This window comes from Dama dama, chromosome 9 (genome assembly GCF_033118175.1).
Source record: "Dama dama isolate Ldn47 chromosome 9, ASM3311817v1, whole genome shotgun sequence".
NCBI classification, from domain to species: domain Eukaryota; kingdom Metazoa; phylum Chordata; class Mammalia; order Artiodactyla; family Cervidae; genus Dama; species Dama dama.
Genome location: NC_083689.1, coordinates 10091540 through 10115533, shown reverse-complemented (window position 1 = coordinate 10115533; position 23994 = coordinate 10091540). Strand labels below are relative to the sequence as shown.

The following is a 23994-nucleotide window of genomic DNA, read 5'->3' as shown; positions in this document are numbered from 1 at the left end:
CTTGACATGCGTATGTTGCATCGGGCTTTGTTCACTGTCTCCAGGCCCCTGAAAGGCTTCTGTTCTGTTTCCTTGAAGAGTTATTTCTGTGACCAAGAGAAAGCATTGAGGGGCTCTATAAGGAGTACAGAGGGTGGAATCCTCAAGTGAAGGTCACTCAGTCGTGTCCAACTCTTTGTGACCCCATGGACTGTAGCCTGCCAGGCTCCTCTGTCCATGGAATTCTCCAGGCAAGAATACTGGAGTGGGTAGTCATTCCCTTCTCCAGGGATCTTTCCTACTGAGGGATCGAACCCAGGTCTCCCGCATTGCAGGCAGATTCTTTACCGTCTGAGCCACTAGGGATGCCAGGAAGACTTAAGAAATGCTGCTGGGTTCAGAAATCCCATCTCATGGCTGTTGGGTGGGGGAAACTGCATGGTTGTTTTTCTTTTTTTTGCAGTAGTGGGTGCTGGCCCAGAACAACTGCCCAGCTGTCCTCATCAGAGGCAGCAGGCTGTAATCTGCTTTCTTGGCTGCATGAAGCAGGTGGGCAGGCAATAGACAAGTCAACCCATCATCCATCCGTGGGTATACAGTTCCTGTGTCTCCCTGTCCCTTTGGGTGTGTACATTTGGAGTTGTAGCAGGGGTCCCAGGTTGACAATTCACTCCTAGCTTCTGCCCAGATGCTGCCCCACAGGTTGGAGGTCACAGCATGGGGCGCCTGGTGTCTCCCTCTCTGAGCTGACCTGAGGTGTTTTCCCCTTAGCCCTGGATCTGTCCAAAGGTCCAGGCCAGAGTAAAGATCAGCCGTTTGACTCTCAGTAGGTAGAGCTGGCCTCAGAGCCGCAGGGATGTCATTGTCACCTTCAGCTGCCTCTGTTGTGGTTGCGTTATCCCTTCCCCAGCCTAATTTCTGAAGAGGATAGTTGAAAGCTGCCGGAGACTACTTGTAATGGTCTGGAGGGCAGCTCTGTTCTTAGGCAGGACTTTGTCAGCTGACAGGTAAAACCAAAACCCTAGCCCCAGCCCTAACCTAAACTCTAGCTTTCTGGAGGAAAGGGTATATCAACTTATGGAACTGAGGAGGCTAAATAGTGGACAGCTTCAGGCACACCTTGATCAAGGCGGCGGCGGTGGGGGGTGGGTGGGTGGCTTCCTCCCCACCCTTGCTTCCCCAGGAGGGTTCCCAGCAGCTCCAGTTGATGAAAGAGCCTGTGGACCCACCAGTCCATTAAAAGTTTCAGGGGTGATTCTCATTGGCTGAGTTGCGATCACATGCTTATCCTTGAACCAATCAGTGTCTGAGGATGGACTGGATTCTGATTGGCCAGGCTGTATGACTTGCTCTGCCCTGGAAGTGGGGTGGGCTGGGCCACCAAGAAGGAGCCTGAGGGCAGAGGGAGAGAAACCATCTCGGGTCTGTGATCTTGCCTTACCCAGGCTTGCCTCCTGGTGATCTTCGCCCAACTGTATCTCCTCTCTGGGTCTTAGTGCTTTCATCTTCAATAGGGCGTTTTGGGAAGATTAAACAGATGAGCTCTGTGTTCGACAAGCTTGTATTCATCAGAGCTGCACCAAGTCCTGCTCAGCCATGGTGGCATTTGAACTGAGACCTGCCTCTCAGTGCGTCAGAGGGAAGAGTGTTCTAGGCAAAGGGCACAGTATGTTCAAAGGCCCTGAGGAAGAGACCCACGTGACAGGGCCAAGTGAGCACAGGAGTTGGCGGGAGACAACGCAGGGAGGAAGGCAGGGCCAGATGGAGTTGATCACAGGTCACATTTTATAATGCATTTTGGTGTGAATACTTTGAAGCTATAATGATTGCCATGGTGGTTCATTCTGAACATGTAACTGTTTCATTGAGACTCTGGAGCCAGGATGCTGGATTCAAATCAGATTTTACCACATTCTCAGCCTTGGTGGGCACTTACTGTCTGTGAGCATCTGTAAAGTGGGGAGGGTCATCAATCATTCAGAAGCCCACCCGGAGATGGGGACTCAAGGGCAACTGGGGTATCTGGGAGATGACCCCAGAGGGTGGGGCCACCGGAAAGGGAGGGAAGGAGCCTACGGAGAGGGGTGGTGAGTAGATGGCTCCCTGGGCCGCTGGGGCTAGGTCTGTGCTGTGACTTCAGGGAAGCCACAAAGAACATGACCTGACAGTTGTTCCACCCCTAGGTCAGGGCTGTGAGCGGGCAGCCTGAGCTCAAACAGGGCTCTGAGCAAGTGCATAGGTATAAATGGTCTGGACTGTCCTCTTGCTGTCATAATCTTTAAGGCCGTTTTGCTCCTAGCGCCCAGATGGGAGAAAGGAGGTTGTTGGGGCTGGGGTCCTCCAGCCCTCGGCAGCCTCCGCCCCCAGGGGGCTCCTCTCTGCCCCAGCGCAGGCGCCCACTGCTCACTGCCCACCCCACCCGCAGGTGGTCCAGTACATCGGGGAGATCTGCCGCTACCTCCTGAAGCAGCCAGTGCGCGAGGCGGAAGGACGGCATCGTGTGCGCCTGGCAGTGGGCAACGGGCTGCGGCCGTCCATCTGGGAGGAGTTCACGGAGCGCTTCGGGGTCCGCCAGATCGGCGAGTTCTACGGGGCCACCGAGTGCAACTGCAGCATCGCCAACATGGACGGGAAGGTGGGCGCGGGTGGGGCGGCCCGCGAGGTCTAGGGGTTCGGGGAGCACTGCTCCCTCTGCCCCGCCGGCCCGGGTTCCCATAGAACAGCCTGGTTTGTGGTGGGCAGCTCGGCCAGGGTGCTGGGCAGCCTTCCTGCCAGCTTGCTCAGTCACCTGACTGTCGCCCCTGAGTTCCGATTCACAGCATGGCTCTGTGCCTCAGCCTTTCAGAGCCCCAATTTGTAGCAATGGAGGTGGCAAGGGAGAGCAGGGCTCTGGGGGATCCAGGGCCAGGAATGGGGTGCTGATCTTCTACTAGGCAAATCACTCAGGCTTCTTGGGTCTCAGTTTCCTCATCAGTAAATGGGATTAACAACTTAGGTTTGTTCTAATCATGGAACATTCTGAACTCAGCATAGCACCCTTTCCCCCTGCAGTAAGCTCTCTGAAAACATGCAGACGTTTATGATTAGCAAGTATTATCTCCAGTCTCTCCTTGCAGGACCCTTCTTCTCCCTTATCAAGCCTTTCCCACCCAATGCAGGGACAGAAAAGGAGAAGAATAATAAAGCAAGCTCCCCGGAGGCAGGCATTCTTTTCTGTCTCTTGTTGCTGGGTCCCCAGCGCTGGACGACAAGGCCTGGTCCCCACATGCACATGGGTTGAATGTGCAGCCCCAGAGTACACTCTTGCCAAACCAGCAGAGGTTGCTGCTGTAACAAACATGCCCAACTGCGTGCAGTGTGCAGACCCACTAGATGGGCATTTCTGCTCATAGAACTGAGCCAGGCAGCATGCCATGCAATGGGCAGAAGCTCTGCCAGTGTCCCTTCATGGCTTCAGAGTCACTCTGGGCACCCACCTCCTGCCAGCCTGGAGGGTTTTAAGGACCAAGAAGTGGTGGCCGACTGGCAGGTCTCCTCATGTGACTGCAAGGGAGGCTGGGAACGGGGAAAGAGGGGGCATGATTCCTGGTGGGAGCCTGCACTTCATAACCCCCTCGTTCAGATCATCAAAGGTCACAGAGCTAGTGCTAATTCTAGGCCCTGAGGCAGGAGAGGCAAGGTGTCGGGGGTGGGGTTGGGGGAGGCCACACCGTGTCATTGCAGGGCTCCTCGCTGACTGGGTTGGCCCCATCCCAGGTCGGTTCCTGTGGCTTCAACAGCCGCATCCTGCCCCACGTGTACCCCATCAGGCTGGTGAAGGTCAACGAGGACACCATGGAACTACTGCGGGACGCCCAGGGCCTCTGCATCCCCTGCCAGACCGGTGAGCAGGGTCCCGTCCAGTGACCCCGGGGAGCTGGGGGCCCCACCTCCCGCCTGCCCGGCACAGCCTGAGTGCGGCCTCCTCCCCAGGGGAGCCCGGCCTTCTCGTGGGTCAGATCAACCAGCAGGACCCGCTGCGTCGCTTCGATGGCTACATCAGTGAGAGCGCCACGAGCAAGAAGATCGCCCACAGCGTCTTCCGCAAGGGTGACAGCGCCTACCTCTCAGGTGTGCAGATCCCAGGGGCCGGCTGCGGGGATGGCGGGCCACCGTCTCACCTCCCCGTCTCCCCTCTGCCAGGTGACGTGCTGGTGATGGATGAGCTGGGCTACATGTACTTCCGGGACCGCAGCGGGGACACCTTCCGCTGGCGCGGGGAGAACGTCTCCACCACTGAGGTGGAAGGCGTGCTAAGTCGCCTGCTGGGCCAGACAGATGTGGCTGTGTATGGAGTGGCTGTGCCAGGCAAGCTGGGGCTCTGGGGGTGGTCCCGGGGTCCTGGGGGCAGCCCCAGAGGAGCCCAGCTAGGAGGAACTTGGAGGTACAGGTGCCCTGGTAGGCAAGACCTAAAGCAGTGCACAGCCTGGACAACTGCACTCAACAGGGTGGTGGCCTGGATCTGGAATTATTCCTCATGCCTGATGCTGAGCTTCAGTTTCCTCATCCAGGCAATGGGCTCATGAAATCAGCTGTGGCTCAAGGTTGCTCAATAAAGTGTCCACTGCTTCAGCAAGCATTATCCCAGGTGCATAGGGCTGGAGATCAGAGGCCAGGGGCCACCACTGGAGAAGGGATCTGGTCTCATGGTGGGGCAAGGGGTGGTGTCTCAGCCAAGTCTCTGTCTCTAGGAGTAGAGGGCAAAGCAGGCATGGCAGCCATCGCAGACCCCCACGGCCAGCTGAGCCCCAATGCACTGTATGAGGAACTGCAGAAGGTCTTGGCACCCTATGCCCGGCCCATCTTCCTGCGCCTCCTGCCCCAGGTGGACACTACAGGTGCGGCCCCCGCCTCTCCGTCCGTCCATCTGTCAGCTTCTCAGCCGTTTCCTTACCCGTTCTGGTTCAGCCCCCGTGCCTGGTCTAACCTGATGGTCCACGGCCAGCTGGCACTGTGAGCTAAGCCCTTCTCTTGTTGTATTTACACACTTATTTCTTTCCATTCCTCATTCCTACTCCCACTGGCCATCCTGCAATGTTGGGTGCATTTCTTCACTTCCGGCATTTTTCTGAGGACTAGGAAATTTGAGCGAATCATCTCACACCTTTGAGGTTTCCTATTCTGTAAATCGTATCTTTGACCAATCTTAGTATTGTCTCATTCTTTCTCTGTGATTTACAGGAGTTCCTCCTAATAGTCTAGATGTTAATTCCTTAGCAATTGCAGACATTTTAAATCTCCTCTATTTTGGAATCTGTTAACTTTGTCCATGGTGCCCTTTATTGAAAAGAAGCTTTAATTTTGGTACAAATGTAAACCCCATCGTCATCATCTCCGCCCCTGTTGTTTTAATCTTGAGGTTTGTACTTTTCAAGTTGCTTTCCTCTTTTTTAATGGCCAAGCAGCATAACTTGCGGGATCTTAAGATCAAATCCATATCCCCGGCAGTGAAAGTGCAAGGGTCCCAAAACCAGGGAAGTCCCTGAAGTTTCATTAAAAAGAAAACAAAAAACCTTCCTAATTCTTGAGCACACAGGGATTCTCCCTTGATTTTCTACAAACCCAGATCTTTCACAAAACCCCTCTTTGTCTACTGCAGGGAGTGCAAACTTTTTCTTTAAGGCCCACATAGTAAATATTTTCAGTTTCGCGGGCCACAGCCTCTGCAGCAGTAATTCACCTCCTCAGCTGTAGGGCAGAAACGGCAATAAGCAGCGTGTATGTGTCCGGGGGCAGCTTCCTCATTTGGGGGCTTGAATTTGGCCCGTGGGTGGATCATGGGCCTATAAGTTGCTGACCCCTGACCTCTTGTGTGACCGACCCAGCCTTTTCACCTTCTTGGTCTTGTGTGGGGTGGACATGTGACAGGCCGGGAGTATACCTGGGGTTTTGGGTCATGCGGGGGATGGTCAGGGTGGCCTCCTGGCAGAGGAAGCATGAAACTGAGATGCAAAGGCCAAGGGGGAATCAGGCGGGCAAAATGGGGAAGAATGCTCCTGGCAGAGGGGACAGCCTATTCAGAGGCCTGGAGGTGCCGGAGAAAATAGCTGGGGTGGGGTGAGGTTCCTGGCAGCTCCCTGCCAAGTCCCTCCCCCATCCCCACCCCACTTCCGGCCCCGCCCCTACAGGCACCTTCAAGATCCAGAAGACCAGGCTGCAGCACGAAGGCTTCGACCCACGTCAGACCTCGGACCGGCTCTTCTTTCTGGACCTGAAGCAGGGCCACTACCTGCCTCTGGACCAGGGTGTCTACACCCGCATCTGCTCAGGCGCCTTCGCCCTCTGACACTCCTCTGTTGGCCTGAGACTCCGCGCCAGGCCCAGCGAGCAAGCAGGGCTGCAGCCAGACAGCCCTGCCCCGCCCTGGGGCAGAGAAGCCGGATTGCAGGAGGAGCCCTTGTTTCCCGCAGCCTTCCTCCTCCTCTCCACCAGCTGGCCGCCCCCGCCCGTCTTCCACTCCCGTGTCTGTATGTCTGTCTGTCTCTGCTCCCTGCTTCTGGGCCTCCCCGCTGTCCCTGATTGCCTCCTTCCTCCATCTCTCCTCCCCTGCCCACTTCCTGCCAAAAGTAGAACAGACATTTCTGGGAGCTGCGGTCTGTGTGGGCCCCACAGCTGTCCTGGGGGCCTCTGCGGGTCCTCCCCACTGGGTGGGAAACCCAGAGTGGGGCCGCTCCACCTCCCTCTCAGCTGTGCCTTATTAACAAACCCCACCCAGCCCAGCCCTCCCTAGGCCGCTGGATTCCAGGGCTTTGTAGCCCTGTGGGAGCTCCAGGCAGCCCCTCCACCTTCCTTGCTGAATGAGGAGCTAGGCATGGTCTGCCTGGACAACCTGGGTTCAAGGGGGCCTTGGCCCGGGGCCCTCCAGGTCAGCAGGGTGTCTCTGCCCAGCTGGGCCAGTTGCCTTTTGCACTTCCTGTCCCTGCTGGCTCTCTCTCCTCTTGCCTGCCTTTCCTGATGCCCCAGAAACTTCTGGAACTGATTGTGACCACTTGGATGTTGCTCCTGCCGGAGGGGACCTGAAGATGACCCTGAGTGGCTGCTTGGCCCACTGCTCAGATGCTTACCCTGGAGGAGGCCTCTTGGGGACCCCACCTGCTGTGGCTGCTGGCAGGACTCAGGGGAATGGCAGCAGTGGATTTGGGGGAGCCTCCAGGTCAGGGGTGGCCTCAGATGCCCTCAGGGGTTCCTGCCTATTGAATGTTCCCCTGACCTTGCTAGTGACAACTTGGACCCTTGGTTGGTGACATCCCAAGACCACCCCGCCAGGACAGCCCGGACATTCCCATCAGCTTCGTCGGTGGCTCATCCCAGACACCCATCGGTGGGGGTGGCCACCCAGACTGCCCCCCGTCCCTCCCTCTGGCAGCACCGTCCGGCAGCTAGAACAGTAAGGCCAGTAGCAAATGACCCTGTGCTGTTTCGCATGGGCCTTTTCAAGCACTGAGGTTTTATTTCCTCATTGAGTTTAAGAAATAAACCTGCAGAGCATTTGGTGCCTGATAGGAGCTCAGTCACTCACCTTTTGTCCCCACGTGGCCCAGAACCCTGTGAGTTTCAGAGAGCAGGCCCCTCCCAGGGGCCACATGGTTGGTCACCAGACACGGGCAAGACACACTGGGCCTTCACTGACAGCTCCTGTTGCCTCTTCTCCCCCCAGCAAGGTCCAGGGTCTGGAGACTTGGTGGGGGGGCCAAGGGTTAGTGTTCTTACCACCTCCCTACAGCCCTGGGTTCTGGCAGGTGCAAAGGATGGCCCAGGACAGACCATATGCCTCGGCAGGTTTGGCTGCCTTTCTCTGGGGAGCCAGCATGTGTGGCTGTAACTCTGAGTGAGAGCCACCAGGCCTGCGAGGATAATTGTGTGAGCTGGGATTTGAACCCAGGACCTTGAGCTCCAGAGTTCATCTTCTCAGCTTCCTTCTCCAGAATTACAATGTCTGTCTTATCTTGTCTCCAAAGGAGAAGGAAGAAAATCTTATGAAAATTGCTAGGTGCTAGGTGGGGGCACCCAGGGGGTGACTCTGGGGATGGATGGGGGTTGGATGAGTCCTGGACCAGCCTAAGAATGGATGAACTATTGTTGTGGGGTGCTGGTCCTTCACTGCCCACAGTGCAAGGAAGGTGATGCAAGGTAGTGCCTTTGAGATGCCCAGTGAAGGTGAGAAAGATATGTCGTGGTGGGGATGGAGGCCCCTGGTGTGCTGATAAGGAAGTGCATTTTGGGTAACATCCCTTCAGACATCCGACCACCTGCAAAGGTGTCGTCCTGGTCCCTGTTGAACAGATGAGGACGCTGAAGGCACAGGGAGGGGAATGAAGTCACGGGGGCTCTGGTGAGGAAGTGGTCTAGTGGGGACCTTTCTCATTGCAAAATCTGTCACTCTAGCTGCAACAGTGTAAGTTCTCTCCAGACCAGTAAGAAAATAATCCTGATGACTCAGGTTCCAGCTCTGTGTGTGTCTGCTCTTAAAAATTAATAAATTTTATTTATTAGGGCAGTTTGAGGTTTACAGAAGGTGAAGTTTACAGAAAAGTGAGCAGAAAGTACAGTTCTCATATGCCCTTTGACCGCTGTTTCCACTAGAATTAACATCTGACATTTGTGGGCTACATTTGTTACACCTGATGAGTTAATGTTGATACATTATTATTAAGCCAAGTCCGCAGTTTACGTTAGGGTTACACTCTGTTGTACATTCTGTGGGTTCCAACAAATACATAATGGCTTGCAACCGCCTTTAGAGTATCACAAAGAATAGTTTCTCTTGCTCTAAAAATCCCATGTTCCATCTCATCACTCCTATCCGAACCTGTGGCAACCACTGATCTTTTTACTGTCTCCCTAGTTTTGCTTTTTCCAGACTGTCATGGATGGACTTGGAATCAAACTGGGTGTCATCTTTTCAGAGCGGCTTCTTTCATTTGAGGTTCCTCTATGCCTTCTTGTGGCTTGATAGATCTGTATTTTTTTTTTTTTTTCATACCAAATTAGAAGCTCCGTGACTTGCCCCTGGGGACCCTCAGTAAATCATGAGGAGAGATGGGAGCTGATGGTGCTCTGCCCCATGCTGCTCCTTTCTGGATGGGCCCTAGAAGAATGTGCAGAGAGAACGCCTGTACTTGTGGGAAGAGAAACGCCCCAGCCTGGTGTTGGCAAGTGTGCCGTGAGAGGCAGGGGCTGAGCCGTGCACAAGGGACCAGGAAGAAGCAGCAGCTGCCCGAGAGGGCATATGAGGAGAGTTAGCGCCAAGAGCTTCCCGAGGATAGGGGGCTGCAGGCTGGGTCCCTGCCCCACACTCTTCTGGCGTCCCCACCACTTCCGGGAAGATTCCAGGCTCTTTGGCTAGCACTGCCGTCCTGCAGGCTGTTTTCCCTGTACCATGGATAATTGTTTCCAGCCTGTGTCTGGCTTCAATGCCTTCATTCCTATTGTTCCCTGTGCCCAAATCACTATTTTTAATTGAGCTAATTATTTAGGCCATAAATTCGCCCTTTTAAATTGTGCAACATGGTGGCTTTTAGTATATTCACAACGTTATGCAACCATCCCCTATGTCTAATTCCAAAACATTTTCGTCACCCCAAAAAACCCTCATATCCATTAGAAGTCACTGCCCATCCTCTGTCCTCAACCTCTGGCAACTACTACTTTCTGTCTCTGTGGATTTGTCTATTCTAGACACTTCATAGAAATGGAATCACAGTCTGTGACCTATGGTGTCTGACTTATTTTTCTCAGCATGTTTTTAGATTCATCAAAGTTGTAGCTCATTCCTTTTTATGGCCAAACAATATACCATTGTATGGGTAGACCACATTTTTTTTTTAACCACCAGCTGATGGACGTTGATTTCTTTTTTTTGGTGGTGGGGGGGCTATTGTGAATAACGCTGCTGTGATCATTTGTGTAAGTTTTTGTGTGAACATATGTCCTGAATTCTCTTGGGTGTAAACCTAGGTGTGGAAATACTAGGTCACATGGTCACTATGTTTAACCTTTTGAGGAACTGCCAGACTGTTTTCCACAGTGACTGTATCACTTTATATTCCCACCAGCAGCAGTGTGTGAGTTCCAGTTTCCCACATCCTTGTCAGCACTTGCTGCTGCTGCTAAGTCGCTTCAGTTGTGTCTGACTCTGTGCGACCCCAGAGACGGCAGCCCACCAGGCTCCCCTGTCCCTGGGATTCTCCAGGCAAGAACACTGGAGTGGGTTGCCATTTCCTTCTCCAATGCATGAAAGTGAAAAGTCAAAGTGAAGTCGCTCAGTCGTGTCCGACTCTTAGCGACCCCATGGACCGCAGCCCACCAGGCTCCTCCATCAGTGGTATTTTCCAGGCAAGAGTACTGGAGTGGGGTGCCATTGCCTTCTCAGCACTTATTTTCTTTTATTTTGGCTGCACCGCTAGGCCTGCAGGATCTTAGTTCCCCAACAAGAGGTCGAAATTGCACCCCCTGCAGTGCAATCTTGGAGACTTAACCACTGGACTGCCAGGAAAGTTCTGTCTTTTTTATTGTGGTTATTTTAGTGGGTACCCAGTGGTATCTCCTTGTAGTTTTGATTTGCATTTCTTGAGGTCTAATAAGCAGAACATCTTTTCATGTGTTTGTTGTTGTCTAGTTGCTAAGTCCTGTCTGACTCTTTGCCACCCCATGGATTGTAGCCCACCAGGTTCCATGGAATTCTCCAAGCAAGAATACTGGAATAGGTTACCATTTCCTTCTCCAGGAGGATCTTCCCAATCCAGGGATCAAATCTGCATCTCCTGCATTGGTAGGCAGTTTCTTTACCACTGACCACCTGGGAAGCCATCTGTATACCTTCTTTGAAAAGAAATGCCTATTCAGATCCTTTGCCCAGTTTTTAACTGGGTTGTCTGTTTAAGTTGGAAGAGTTCTTAATATAATTCTGTATACTAAATCCTTATAAGATATGGTTTGCAAATTTCTCCTATCCTGTGGATTGTCTTTTCACTCTTTTGGTAGCATCCTTTGAAACATAAATATTTTTCATTTTGATGAAGCCCAGTTTATCTATTTGTCTTTTTTCTGGCCACACTAATTAATGCAGCATTTGGGAACTTAGTTCTGCAACCAGGGACTGAACCTGTGCTCCCTGCATGGAGTCTTAACTGCTGGACTGCCATGGAAGCCCCACTCTTGCTTTTGGAATCAATTTCTAACCCAAGGTCATAAAGATTGGTGCATCTATTTTCTAAGAAGAATGTTTTAGTTTTAGCCCTGACATTTAAATTTTTGTATACGGTTTGAGGTGGGGATCTGTACTAGTTTTTTAGTGCTGAGGTGACAAACACCGCAAACTTGGTGGCTTAACACCAATTATCTTACAGTTCTGAATGTGGGAAGTCAGAACTGGATCTTACTTGGCTAAAATCAAGCTTTGGCAGGGCTGCATTCCTTCTGGAGTTTCCGAGACAATCCACTTCCTTGCCTTTTCCAGCATTTAAAAACTGCCTGCATTCCTTGACTCATGGCCTCTTCATCTTCAAAGCCATCAACAGTGGGTTGAGTCTTTTTCATGCTGTCATTTCTCTGGTCCTCCTCCTCCTGCCTCCTCCTCCCATTTTCAGTGACCCTTGTGATGATATTGTGCTTATCCATGTAATCTCTCCTAAGGACAGGTGATTAGCAACCTAATTCAATCTGCAATATTCATTTCGCCCTGCCAAATAACCTAACAAATTCAGATTTAGGGAACTAGGATGTGGACACCATTGGGGGACTATTTTTCTGCCTACCACAGGGTTCAACTTCATTCTTTTGCATGTGACTGTCTAATTTTCCCAGCACCGTTGTTGAAAAGACTATTCTTTTCGTATTGAATGCTTCTGGCACCCTTGTTGAAGAGTCACTGATCACAGACATATGGTTTGTTGTTGTTCTAGCTCAGCTCTGTTCCATTGATATATATGTCTATTGTATGTCAACACCACAGTTTGATTCCCATAGCTTTGTAGTAAGTTTGAAATCAAGAAGTGTGAGGCCTCCAATTTAGTTCTTCAAGACTGGTTGGCTATTTGGGGCCCCCTGCAATTCCTCATGAATTTTAGAATCAGTTTGCTGATATCTCAAAAAAGGCTCTCAGAATTTTGACAGGGATTACATCATGTCTACAGACCAATTTGGGGATTGTTGCTATCTTAACAGCTTTCCCATGTGGTTCAGTGGTAAAGAATCTGCCTGCCCATGCAGAAGACGCAGGAGTCACGGCTTTAGTTCCTGGGTTGGGAAGATTTCCTGGAGAAGGAAATGGTAACCCACTCCAGTATTCCTGCCTGGAAAATCCCATGGACAGAGGAGCTTGGCGGGCTACAGTCTGTAGGGTCAGACACAACTGAGCACAAGCACTCATGCTATCTTAACAATATGAAGTTTCCCAATCCACAAATATGGGATGTTTTTCCATTTATTAACATCACATTTTAAGTTACTTTTCAGCAAAGTTTTACAGTTTTCAGCGTATAAGTCTTGCACCTCTTTTGCTAAAATTATTAAGTATTTTATTCTCTTTGCTGCTATTATAAATGGAACTGTTTTCTTAATTTGCTACTTCTTTGAAAGATGCACTACCTATGCAAATCTCACTGCACTTATTACACTATCCTAAACTCTCAGGTTCTGAGGTGGTCCAGCTGCCCTGACCCACCAGACCTTCTGCTCCTTCCAATCCTCCTTGCTCATGTTATTCCCTGAATATTCTATCTCATCGGGCTTCCCTCATGGCTCAGTCGGTAAAGAATCTGCAATGCAGGGGACCCCGGTTCGATTCCTGGGTCAGGGAGATCCCCTAGAGAAGAAAATAACAACCCACTCCAGTATTCTTGCCTGGAGAATCCCATGGACAGAGGAGCCTGGCAGGCTACAGTCCATGGGGTCGCAAAGATCGGACACGACTTAGCGACTAAACCACCACCATTCTATCTTATCAGCCAAGGCCCACTTGTCTCAGTCTGGGAGCTTCTCCAGGCAAGACCCAGAGGGGAGGAGGTCTCCACAGAGAACATGCAGGAGAAATTCAACACAGCTCCTATACTGTGCCACAGTTCAGGAGGCTGAGAGGACTCTGTGAACAAACCAAATACACTCGTCCTTATAAAGTATATACTTTAAAATACATAATTATACTTTAAAGAGAGAAACAGCAAATACCAACAAGATAAACGTGCTAATTCAGAAATCTCAAAGTCCACCAAAATGCACGCCCTCCAAGAAATCGGCTCCCTCCAACTCCACCCCAGGGCTCCCTCATTGCGAGCCTCGAAGCTCTGAGCTCCGCTCTCTAGCCCCGCCCTGATATCGGGAAGTAGAGCTCAGCTGCACCTACTCTGCCTGCTCCAGCCCAGGAAAAAGCTCCATGATCAGGCAAAAAAAAAAAAAAAAATCAATGAGCGCATCAGGACCCACTGCCCGGCCCCCCCGGGACGTCATTCGTGGGTCTGCGCATGTGCTACAGGCACCTGGGTAGCAGGACTGGCGTTCACGCAGGCGCACTCGTGGCCGCCGGAAGGGCTTCCTCCTCCCTGACACCGCCGTCGCCATGGCCGCGCCGGCCCCCCGCCTCATCTCTGTCTTCTCGAGCCCGCAGGAGCTGGCTGCGTCGCTGGCCCAACTGGTAGTGCAGCAGGCAGCAAGCTGCCTGGCGGATGCCGGCGCCCGCTTCACGCTCGGCTTGTCCGGCGGCAGCCTTGTCTCCATGCTGGCCCGCGAGCTGCCCGCTGCCGCCGCCCCCGCTGGACCCGCTAGCCTCGCGCGCTGGACGCTGGGCTTCTGCGACGAGCGTCTTGTGCCCTTCGAGCACGCCGAGAGCACGTACGGCCTCTACCGGGTGAGAGCTACGGGGGCCGCCGGGGGTCACGCCGAGAGGGCCGCGCATATCGCCTGGACCCGGCTACGGAGGCCACCGGGGGTCATTTCGAAAAGGCCGCGCCCACCGCCTGAACCGGGCGACGAGAGTTATGCAGGGTAGACACCGTGCCCTCTGCCTGGACCGGAGCTGGGAATGGTCTGCTGGGTGCCCTGAGGTTCCATCTGGGTGCACCTCCACTGCCCCCCGCGTGGACTGGTGATGCCTTGTTTGTGTGTGTGCTCTGTCGCTAAGTCGTGTGCGCTTCAGGTAGCCAAGCAGAGGGAATGACATGAGCAAAAGCATAGAGGCGAAACAGAGTGGTCCATTCCAGGGATTTCAAGAAGGTCAGACGCTGCAGGCTAGTAAGTGCAGAGGCCGAGTTAGGGAAGAGCCAGGTAGGCGGGATCTGGTGTGGAAATTGGGCCTCGGTTTCCCCATCTCTAACCTGGCGAATTCTCTTTGATCTCCACTCTGCCTGTGGTGCCGACAACTCCGTGGCTGGTTATTTTTGGCCTGGGGCCCCAGGCTCCTATAGAATCGGGGGAACCCCCCACCCCCCATTTTATAAGCAGGGAAACTGAGGCCTGGAGGAGCTATTATCTGAGCTGCCCTTCACCCCCCCCCACTTTGAATCAACTCTTCCTGCCATGGTGGGAGAAGGTAAACCCACCCAGGGAGGTGGGTTTGGCCAGAAGCCTCAGGTTGCTCAGGTCTTGGGTGTGTTGAGTTCTCTTCGCAAAGGAGCTTGAGCTGGTTTTTTGTTTGTTTGGTAACAAGGAAGGTTTACTGATTACCATGGCTTTATCCACATCATCTCATGAAACCCCACAAGTGCCTATGAGGCGGGGGCTGTTAGCACCTGCATTTCATAGATGGAGAAACTGAAGCCAGACAAGGAGAGTCACCTAGTGACCATGGAGGAAGCTGGGGTATGAACCTGCCTGGCGGAACCCCCAGAGAGCACCTGGGACACATTTCAGGGGCAGGGGCCACTCTCAAGTCTGCTGTCCTGTGTGTCTTCCCCTAGAGCTTAATTTAAAAGTGAGCTCGTGCTCACTTTTTTTTACTTTGCCAGACTTTGAAAGATTTTTAAAAATTTATTTTTAAAGTTTTTTTTTTTTTTGATGTGGACCATTTTTAAAGCCTTCATTGAATTTGTTACAATATTGCTTCTGTTTTATGTTCTGATTTTTTGGCGCTAAGGCATGTGTGATCTTAGCTCCCTGGCCAGGGACAGAACCCATATTCCCTGCGTTGGAAGAGGATGTCTTAACCACTGGACCATCAGGGAGGTCCCTGAAAGACTTTTAATTAGGAAAGCCATACTTGCTGAAGTAACAGAATCCTAACAAACAGTCAAAGAGAAAGTTGGAAGGATATTCAGTGTGTGTGTGTGTGTGTGTGTGTGTGTGTGTGTGTCCTTGTATCCAGCACTAGGGACAGTTCCCTCATAGGGCTCATAGTGGGGTGGGGCATCAACACACAGAGCAACAAGAGTGGAAATCCACTCATAGCTGCCGTGTAATGCAGTTTGGACGAAAGATAACAGTGTGAGATGATGGGGACTTCCCTGGTAGTCCAGTGGCTAAGACTCCACACTCCCAGTGTCGGGGCGGTGGGCTGGGTTTGATCCCTGGTCAGGGAACTTAGATCCTGCATGCTACAATGAAGATCAAAGATGCCAAGTGCTGCAATTAAGACCCAGTCCAGCCAAATATTTTTTAAAAACAGCATGAGATGATAAGTGTCAGGGGAGAAGGGAGAGCACCCTTCAGCCAGGGCGCTGGGGCGCTCTGAGGAGGTGACATTTAGGCAGCGACCGGGAGGATATGAGGAGCTGGCCACAGGTAAGCTGGGGCAGAGGGTACAGCAGAGGCAAAAGCTATGCGGTGGGAACCGATGTGGGGCGAGGATTTGCTCCTGCCAGTTTCCCCGGGAAGGGAATCATATTAGTTTCCTGGGGCCGTGGTAGCAAAGTACTAACCAATGGGTAGCTTAAAACAACAGGCATTGATTCACAGTTCTGGAGGCCAGAAGTTCAAAATAAAGGTGTCAGCAGTCCCATGCTCCCTCCAAAGGCTCTCAGGGAGGACGCTTCCTTGCCTCCTCCAGCGTCTGGGGGTTCCAGGTGTTTTCTTGGCTTGTGACCACATCACTCCAATCTCTGCCTCTGTTTCTGTGTCACTTGTTCATCTGCTTCTCTCTTTGTGTCCTCTTCTTGTAAGGACACAAGTCTTTGAATTTAGGGCCTATCCTCATGCCCCATGACCTCATCTATACTAATGACAACAGCAAAGGCCCTCTTTCTAAATAAGGCCACATTCTTTTTTTAAAAATTAATTAGTTAATTTTTTTTGGCTTTTCTAGGTCTCTGTTGCTGCATGGGCTTTTCTCTAGTTGTGGCAAACGAGGACTACTCTAGTTGCAGTGCACGGGCTATTCTTCTTGTAGTGGCTTCTCCTATTACGGAGTTCGGGCTTCAGTAGTTGTGGCTCCTAGGCTCTAAAGCACAGGCTCAGTTGCCCCGCGGCACGTGGGATCACCCCAGATTAGAGATCAAAGCCGTGTCTCCTGCATTGGCAGGCGGGTTCTTTACCACTGAGCCACCAGGGGAAGTCCACATTCTGAGATTCCAGGTGGACGTGAATTTGGCGGGGGGGCGGGGGGGTGGGTCACTAAGCATCATGGTACAAGGATGCAGAGGCATTCCTTTCCTGGAGGAGGGACCCCGGGCAGTTGGGGTTCTCTGAGCATGAATAGTTCACCCTGTACCTTGGGCCTTCTGCTGTCCAGGCTGGGAGGAAGAGCTGGGCCCACCTTCCTGGGGATGGTTCCTCAGCGCCTGCAAAGTGTTTAGAGAGAGCCCACCCGATCAACCAGCAGTTCCAGTTCTAGGAACTGCCAAACCGATGCCCAGCCTGAGGAGGAAATGGCTCTGAGCCTCTAGGGGGAGGGCAGCTACAAACGGGACTCAGGTAACAGAAATAGGGCACCCGTACTCCCCCCTGACTTTCCCCAAGGGTGTAGATAGGCACCTTGGGCAAAGCTGGTCTTTCCAACAATGGATCTGTCTGATCGTGCTCCTCCCCAGCTCACATACCCTCCTTGGCTCCCTGTTACAGAGCCTGCACTCCGCAGGCCAGCATTTGGTGGGGAGTCAGCACCATAAGTTCTGGCTGGTTTATCCCATGTCCTTGCTGCCTTCCCCCTCTGCTCCAAACACTTATTTTTGTTGTTTACCTGCTTTTACTTTGTGGGTCAGCCCGGCATTGCCTTGGCTGAGCTAGGCCCTGCCCAAAAGGAGGCACCGAGGTGGGGGTTGCCAGCATCCATCCCAGAGCAGATCAAAGGCCATGGGGCTCATCTCTGTGGGAAAGGGCTGGAGCCTTCTGCCTTGCAGGACTCCTGACTCCAGATACTTCTGCATTAAACCCACTGATCATAGGCTGGGGTGCTTGCTATGAGCTGGGCATGCTCACCCTGTCGTGCAACCCAGAAGAGATATCAGTGCTTACCACAGTTACGTGTCACACCCCCAAGCAGCAGTTGGGGAAGGTGCAGGCAGAGGTGGCTGCTCAGAGGAGGCAGCTTGAGGGATGTGTAAGAGTTTCCCGGGCAGGATCAAGAACTGGTGTACCTGCTGAGGCATGGAGGTCAGCAGGACCTCCTGGAGTGCTGAGGGGGGCTAGGTTTTATCCTGAAGCCCAAAGGACCCTGCACATTTACAAACAGGATCCTGGTGTGGCCAGATAGGTGCAGGCCGGAGCCAGGAGACTTCCAATCACCAGGGACTTGAAAGACCTCTGGCAGGATGCCGCTGGGATCCTCACTCACACAGGAAGTGGGTATAGGACAGTCGTGTCCTAACCTGGAGGATCCAGGTAGTCCCAGGGCTAAGCCCCATGCCCCCACTGACTGTGTTTCTGTTGGTGACACTGTGCCTCTGTCCTCTGCAGACCCACCTGCTCTCCAAGCTTCCTATCTTCGACAGCCAGGTGATCACCATCAACCCCGAGCTGCCTGTGGAGGAGGCGGCTGAGGACTATGCCAAGAAGCTGAGACAGGTGAGCCCCTTGGAGCTGCTGCAGGAAGACCTCATCCACCCAGTGGGCTCTCCCAGGGTGATGGAGTAAGCCTTCTGGTGACACTGAGTGATCATCACTGGCACAAACTCTCCCTGGGGGCGGTCAGGAGACCCAGTCTCACCCTGGGCAGACCCCTTTAGGATCCCCCTCTCTCTGAGAGGCCACAGCCCTGCTCTGGGGGAACCCCCAAAGGCAGCCTCACCCCTGGTAGTAGGCCTGGGTATTCACATCTTGGGGACAGCTGCATCCCCAGATTGTCAGTCCATTGAGACAGTGAAATGTGGAGCCTTGTAGATTAATAGAGTTCCTTTTTTTTGCAGATGAGGCTGAGCCTTGCTTACTGTGTTATAGCAGCTTGTTTTTCTGACAACTGTTTCTTTGTGTCCTCTGAGCGCTTCCCTCACAACTTCTCAGGACTGTCTTCTCTCCTCACCCAGGCCTTCCAAGGGGACTCCATCCCGGTTTTTGACCTGCTGATTCTGGGTGTGGGTCCTGATGGCCACACCTGCTCACTCTTCCCAGACCACCCCCTCCTGCAGGTGAGCACACCCACGGAGGCCCTGCTCACGTCTGAGCCCTGACCTCTGCCATCTGGGGCTTCCAGAGCATTGGGAGGTGCCTGCAGTGTGGTGTGAGTCAGCCTTGGCCAACAGGCCTGCCCACTGGGGCTTGACCCTTCTGAGCCTCAGCTCACCCATCAAAACAGGGGCCTTCAGTCAAGTACCACAGAATTAGCAGGGTGGGATGGAAGGATGGCTGGACGGTGCCTGGCCTGTGTGAGTCCTCAGGAAGTCAAGTGATGTTTTCCTGTTTCCACCTTGGGCCTCCCTGCCCCCAGGAGCGGGAGAAAATTGTGGCCCCCATCAGCGACTCCCCGAAACCACCTCCGCAGCGCGTGACCCTCACTCTTCCCGTGCTGAACGCAGCTCGAACGGTCATCTTTGTGGCGACCGGAGAAGGCAAGGCAGCTATTCTGAAGGTAACAGTGAGGGCCCCCTTCCCTAGAAGGTTGTAGGCAGAGAATGTGATCCCAGACACTATTGTGCTGAAAGCACCAGATCCCAAGGTATTTTGGTAATTCTTGGGTTGAAGGAGAGATGAAAACTGCAAATACAGGCTAGTTAGGGGTTAACAATTAGGAATTGAAATTGACAAGATACGGCCAAGATGGCTCAGAGGTAAATTCATAGTACTTAATGTGTATACATATATATTTCATTATTAACTAGAAAACAATTGAAATAAACCAATCAAGCGCTTCAGAATGAGAACAAAGGAAAATAACATAAATCTAAGAGAAGTCAGAGGAAGGAATAAGTGAGATTGAAATCACTGAATTGGCTCATATTCTTAAAAACTTAATGGTAAATAGATTGATAACATAGAGCCATACATAGACAAAGCCATAACACAGACATAGATCCATAACATAACAACTACCCCTGGCAAAACTGGAGAAAAAATCATATGTAGTAGGAATAAGTAAAAAGAAAAAAGAAAAAAATAGGAATAAGAAAAAAGGTATAGTTATACATAATATATTAGGAAAATATAAAATTAATGAATTTACATTGGGCTACCCTGGTGGGTCGGTGGTAAAGAATCCTTCTGCCAGTGCAGGAGACACGGGGTTCGATCCCTGATCTAGGAAGATCCCACATGCCATGGGGCAGCTAAGCCCGTGCATCACAGCTACTGAGTGTGATCTAGACCCCACAGGCTGCAGCTCCTGAGCCCACGTGCTGCAAGTACTGAGGCCCACATGCCCTAGAGCCCAGCTCCACAGCAAGCGAAGCCACCACAATGGAAGTGCCTGTCCCACGGCTAGAGAGTAGCCCCCACTCGCCACAACTAGAGAAAAAGCCCACGTAGCAGTTTAGACCCACCACGGCCAAAAACAAACAAATAAAACCACATTTTAAAAATCATAAAATGGATATTAAAAATAAACAAAAAAATACTTTAATTACTATCACTGAAAAGACCTGACGACTATGGAAAAAACTAGACATATTTTTTTTTCTTTTAAAATTTGTTTTAAATATCATCTTTGCCACTTACTGTGTGACCTAAGGCAAAAATTATTTAGCCTCTCCTTGCATCATTTTCTCATCTGTAGAATGGAAATACCAAAAGTAACTAACTGTTGTGATTTAGTCACTAAGTCGTGCCCAACTCTTGCGACCCCATGGACAGTAGTCCACCAGGCTTCTATAGACATATTTTTAAAGATAAATAAGTAACAATTCTTCCAGCAAGTGTTGGGCCCAGATGTCTTCATGAGGGTGGCCAATGTTAGGGTTCAGGTTGTAGACTCCAGCAGACCCAGTGTTCCTGCCAGTGATACCCAGCTTGGCCTTAGATGGTCACTGAACCCCACCCCCACCCCACCAAGCCTCAACTTTCCCATCTGCAAAGTGGGCTGGCAAAGGTTCCTCCCCATGGACCTCCTGAGGGTCAGTTAAGGCAGCTCCAACCCACAGTCCACTCACAGGACTCAGCCTCAGCTTCCCGGCCTGTAAAAAGAGGGGTGAGAAAGAGGCAACCCTGCAGGACTGTGGTCAGAAGTGAGCAACTTAATGACTCAGAGCGCTTGCAGCAGACCCAGCTGGCAGAGACTGCTACTTCCCATGCCCGCTGACCCCACCACAGCTAGAGGGACTGAATCCTCCTGACAGCCAAGAAGGCTTTTGACCTTTTGAAGTGGTTGGGAGAAAAAGCAAAAGAGGAGGAGTATTCTTTGGTGTGTGAAAATGTTACAGAATTCAGATTTCAATGTCCACGAATAAAGATTTGTTGGAACCTGGCCACACCCACTTGGCAAAGAGTCATCTGCTGGTACTTTTGCCCTGTAACCGCAGAGCTGAGTAGTTGCAACAGAGGTGGGGTGTGATCTGCAGAGCTGAAATAGTGACTCTCTGGTCTTGGCAGAAAAGGTGTTCTGGAGACTTCCCTGGTGGTCTAGTGGCTAAGACTCCATGCTCCCGATGCAGGGGGCGTGGGTTTGATCCATGGTCAGGGAACTACATCCCACGTGCTGCAATTAAAGATGCCCAGTGCTGTAGCTAAGACCTGGTGCAGCCAAATAAATATTTTTTTTTAATGTGTTAAAAAAAAAAATGTGCTGACCCCACTGTTAAACAGTCACAGATGATAAAAAAGAAGAGCCCCGTCTCTGGTGAATGCTTGAAGCCAGGACATCTGGGAAGGGTGATCTCACCTCCTGAGGGTTGGAGAGGTCTGAGGGGTGCAGGGGGGACCCCACGCTTCTGCCCTCTCCACACAGCGCATTTTGGAGGACAAGGAGGAGAACCCACTCCCCGCCGCACTGGTCCAGCCCAGCACTGGGAAACTTTGCTGGTTTCTGGACGAGGCAGCAGCCCGACTCCTGACCGTGCCCTTCGAGAAGCATTCCACTCTGTAACCCGTGCCGAGAGATGCTACTGCTGTGACCATATGCAGTCCCAGTGGCCTGGGACCTTCTGGGGCTGGGCCCCACTGCCAGCCCACTCCAGGCTTCATTTTTGAAAAGCTGAGTGGTGCCACTGGAAGCCAGTAGGGTCTGGCCACCAGGCCCGCCCAGGGGCCTAGCCTGTGGGCCGTGGCTCTGGGTGACTCAGATATTAAAAGGAGCATCTGTTTGAATTTCCACTGTCTCGTGGTCCTTGGTGGGTGGTGGGACCATCGGTCTCCAGGTGGCGCGCCTGACTCGTAACAGTCATCCCAGCCTGTGGAGGGCAGGGACGGGCATCCATGAGTGTCCTGGGCCTGCCATAGCCAAGTACCACACGTCAGGTGTCTTAAAACAAGTGCAGGTCACTGTCTCACAGTTCACAAGGCCAGAAGCCTGAAATCTAGGTGTCGGGAAGGTTGGATCCTTCTAGAGGCTCTGCAGGAGAGTCTGTCCCAGGTCTCTCGTGGCTTCTGGTTGCCGCTGGCAGTTCTTGACCTTTCTTGGCTCGTAGGCGCATCACTCCAGCGTCTGCCTTTCTTGTCACATGGCCTTCTCTCTGTGTCTTTCCGTGTCCTGTCCTTTTCTTTTTTTCTTTTGGTTTGTCCTATTTTTTTCTTTGGCCATGCTTCTAGGTTTATGGCATCTCAGTTCCCAGGCCAAGGATTGAACCTGGGCCACAACAGGGGAAGCCCAGAATCCTAACCACTGGGCCACCACTCACTCCCATCCTCTCCTGATAAGGACCCCTGTCCTGGGACATAAGGCCACCCTCAGTCCTAAATCTTGAGAGTTCGTCTCAAGAACCTTAATTCATTATGTCTATAAAAATGCTTATTCCAAATAAGATCTCATTCTGAAGTTTCAAGGGTTAGGACATGGACTTAACTTTTTTTTTTAACTTTATTAAAATAACACATAACATAAAATTTACCATCTTAACCATTTTTATACAATTCAGTGGTTTCAAATACATTTACATTTTTAAGCAGCCATCACTGCCATCCATCCCCATAACTCTTTTCATCTTATAAACCTAAAACTCTGTATTTGGGACTTCCCTGGTGGTCCAGTGGCTAAGACTCTGTGCTCCCAATGCAGGGGGCCCAGGTTCAATCGCTGGTCAGGGAACTAGATCCTACATGCCACAACTGAGACCAGTGCACCCAAATAATTAAAAATAATATATATGTATAAATGTGTGTATATATTTATTTATTTAAAAACTGTATCTTATTAAATGCTCACTTTCTATTCTCTCCTCTCCCCAGCCCTGGCAAGCACCATTCTGTTTTCTGTCTTTATGATTTTTAAGTATAGTTGATTTACAATGTTGTATTAATTTCCACTGTACAGTACATTATTCAGTCACACATACATATACATTTTCTATATTCTTTTCCATCCATGGTTTACCGCAGGATATTAAATGTTGTTCTCTGTGCTATACGGGAGGACCTTATTGCTTATTCTCTATCTTTATGATTTTGACTACTCTTAAGTGCTTCATATAATTAAAATCATACAGTATTTGTATTGATGTGATGGGCTTATTTCACTCTGCGTGGTGTCCTTAGGACTCATCCACGTTGTAGTGTGTGTGAACTTCCTCTTTAAAATATGATCATATCATATTTTAGTTATTTATTCATCAGTCAGCAGACACTTGGGTTACTGCTGTGTTTGCTATTGTGAAGAATGCTGCTGTGAACAAGGGTGGACAAATATCTCTTCCAGAGCCTACTGTCAATTCTTTTCAATAGACATCCGGAAGTGGAATTGCGGGGTCATATGCATATGGTAATTCTATTTTTAATTTTTGGAGGACCCTCCGTATTGTGTTCCATAGCACTTGTATCATTTTTATATTCCTGCCAACAGGACACAAGGATTCCAATTTCTCCACATCCTGGCTCACGCTTGTTTTCTGGTTTCTTGATAGTGACCTGTAGATGTTACCCTTTGGGGGGACACAGTTCAGCCCTGTCCACACTGACTTGGCCGAACTCCGGCTGCAAACCCAGGGCCAGGGTGACTTCTGCAGCTGGCCATGCTGCAGGTCCGCTCAGAACCCTGAATGCCCGAGGCACTGCTTCTTTGCCTCAGGGCCACAGCATTTCCCCAGTGTGTCTGCTTATGGCCCACCCGGCTCCAGGGGCCAGGGCAAGCTGGTGGGCAAGGGGCACGAGAACTGAAACCTCAAATCCGAAACCACAGAAAGTGAAGTTTCTTTCAACATCTTGTCTGGGTTGATCACTCAGATGTGAGAGTGAGGAAGTGGGACCAATTCTGAACGGAAACCGAGGAAGGTGGAGGAGAGGTTTGGAAGGAAAGCAGCCCAGCCATGACCTTGGGCAACGGCAGGTGTCACGACCCCTGAAGCCGTAGGTGGAGGCTGAGAAGTGGAGGGAAAGTGATGAGACAGTTACAAAGACCCCATGTGAAGGGCCCTGCCTGAGGCGTGTCACTTCTGTGCCCCCTCTGTTCCTGCTCCAGACCTGCCTGTGGCTCCCCTTGCATTCATGGGAAACCCATCCTTCTCACTCGACCCACAAGCCCCCATGTGGCCCCTGCAA

The 23994-nt window shown here is 51.5% G+C and overlaps 2 protein-coding genes across 4 annotated transcripts in view; both read left to right on the top strand.

The window, feature by feature from the left end:
* Window positions 1-7518, top strand: part of SLC27A1 (solute carrier family 27 member 1) — a 35942-nt gene extending 28424 nt beyond the window's left edge. For all 3 annotated transcript variants that reach the window (XM_061149892.1, XM_061149891.1, XM_061149890.1), the window contains 6 exons: window positions 2405-2614; window positions 3736-3862; window positions 3952-4089; window positions 4162-4326; window positions 4710-4856; window positions 6147-7518. In XM_061149892.1, coding sequence (XP_061005875.1) covers window positions 2405-2614; window positions 3736-3862; window positions 3952-4089; window positions 4162-4326; window positions 4710-4856; window positions 6147-6304 — 945 coding nt within the window. In that variant the 3' untranslated portion in view covers window positions 6305-7518. The remainder of the gene's footprint in view (window positions 1-2404; window positions 2615-3735; window positions 3863-3951; window positions 4090-4161; window positions 4327-4709; window positions 4857-6146) is intronic.
* Window positions 7519-13500: 5982 nt separating this feature from the next.
* Window positions 13501-21612, top strand: PGLS (6-phosphogluconolactonase). Its single transcript, XM_061149893.1, has 5 exons — window positions 13501-13861; window positions 17839-17946; window positions 18405-18506; window positions 18806-18946; window positions 21254-21612. The coding sequence occupies exons 1-5, from the start codon at window positions 13574-13576 to the stop codon at window positions 21389-21391; spliced, it is 777 nt and encodes a 258-aa protein (XP_061005876.1). The 5' UTR covers window positions 13501-13573; the 3' UTR covers window positions 21392-21612.
* Window positions 21613-23994: the final 2382 nt, after the last annotated feature.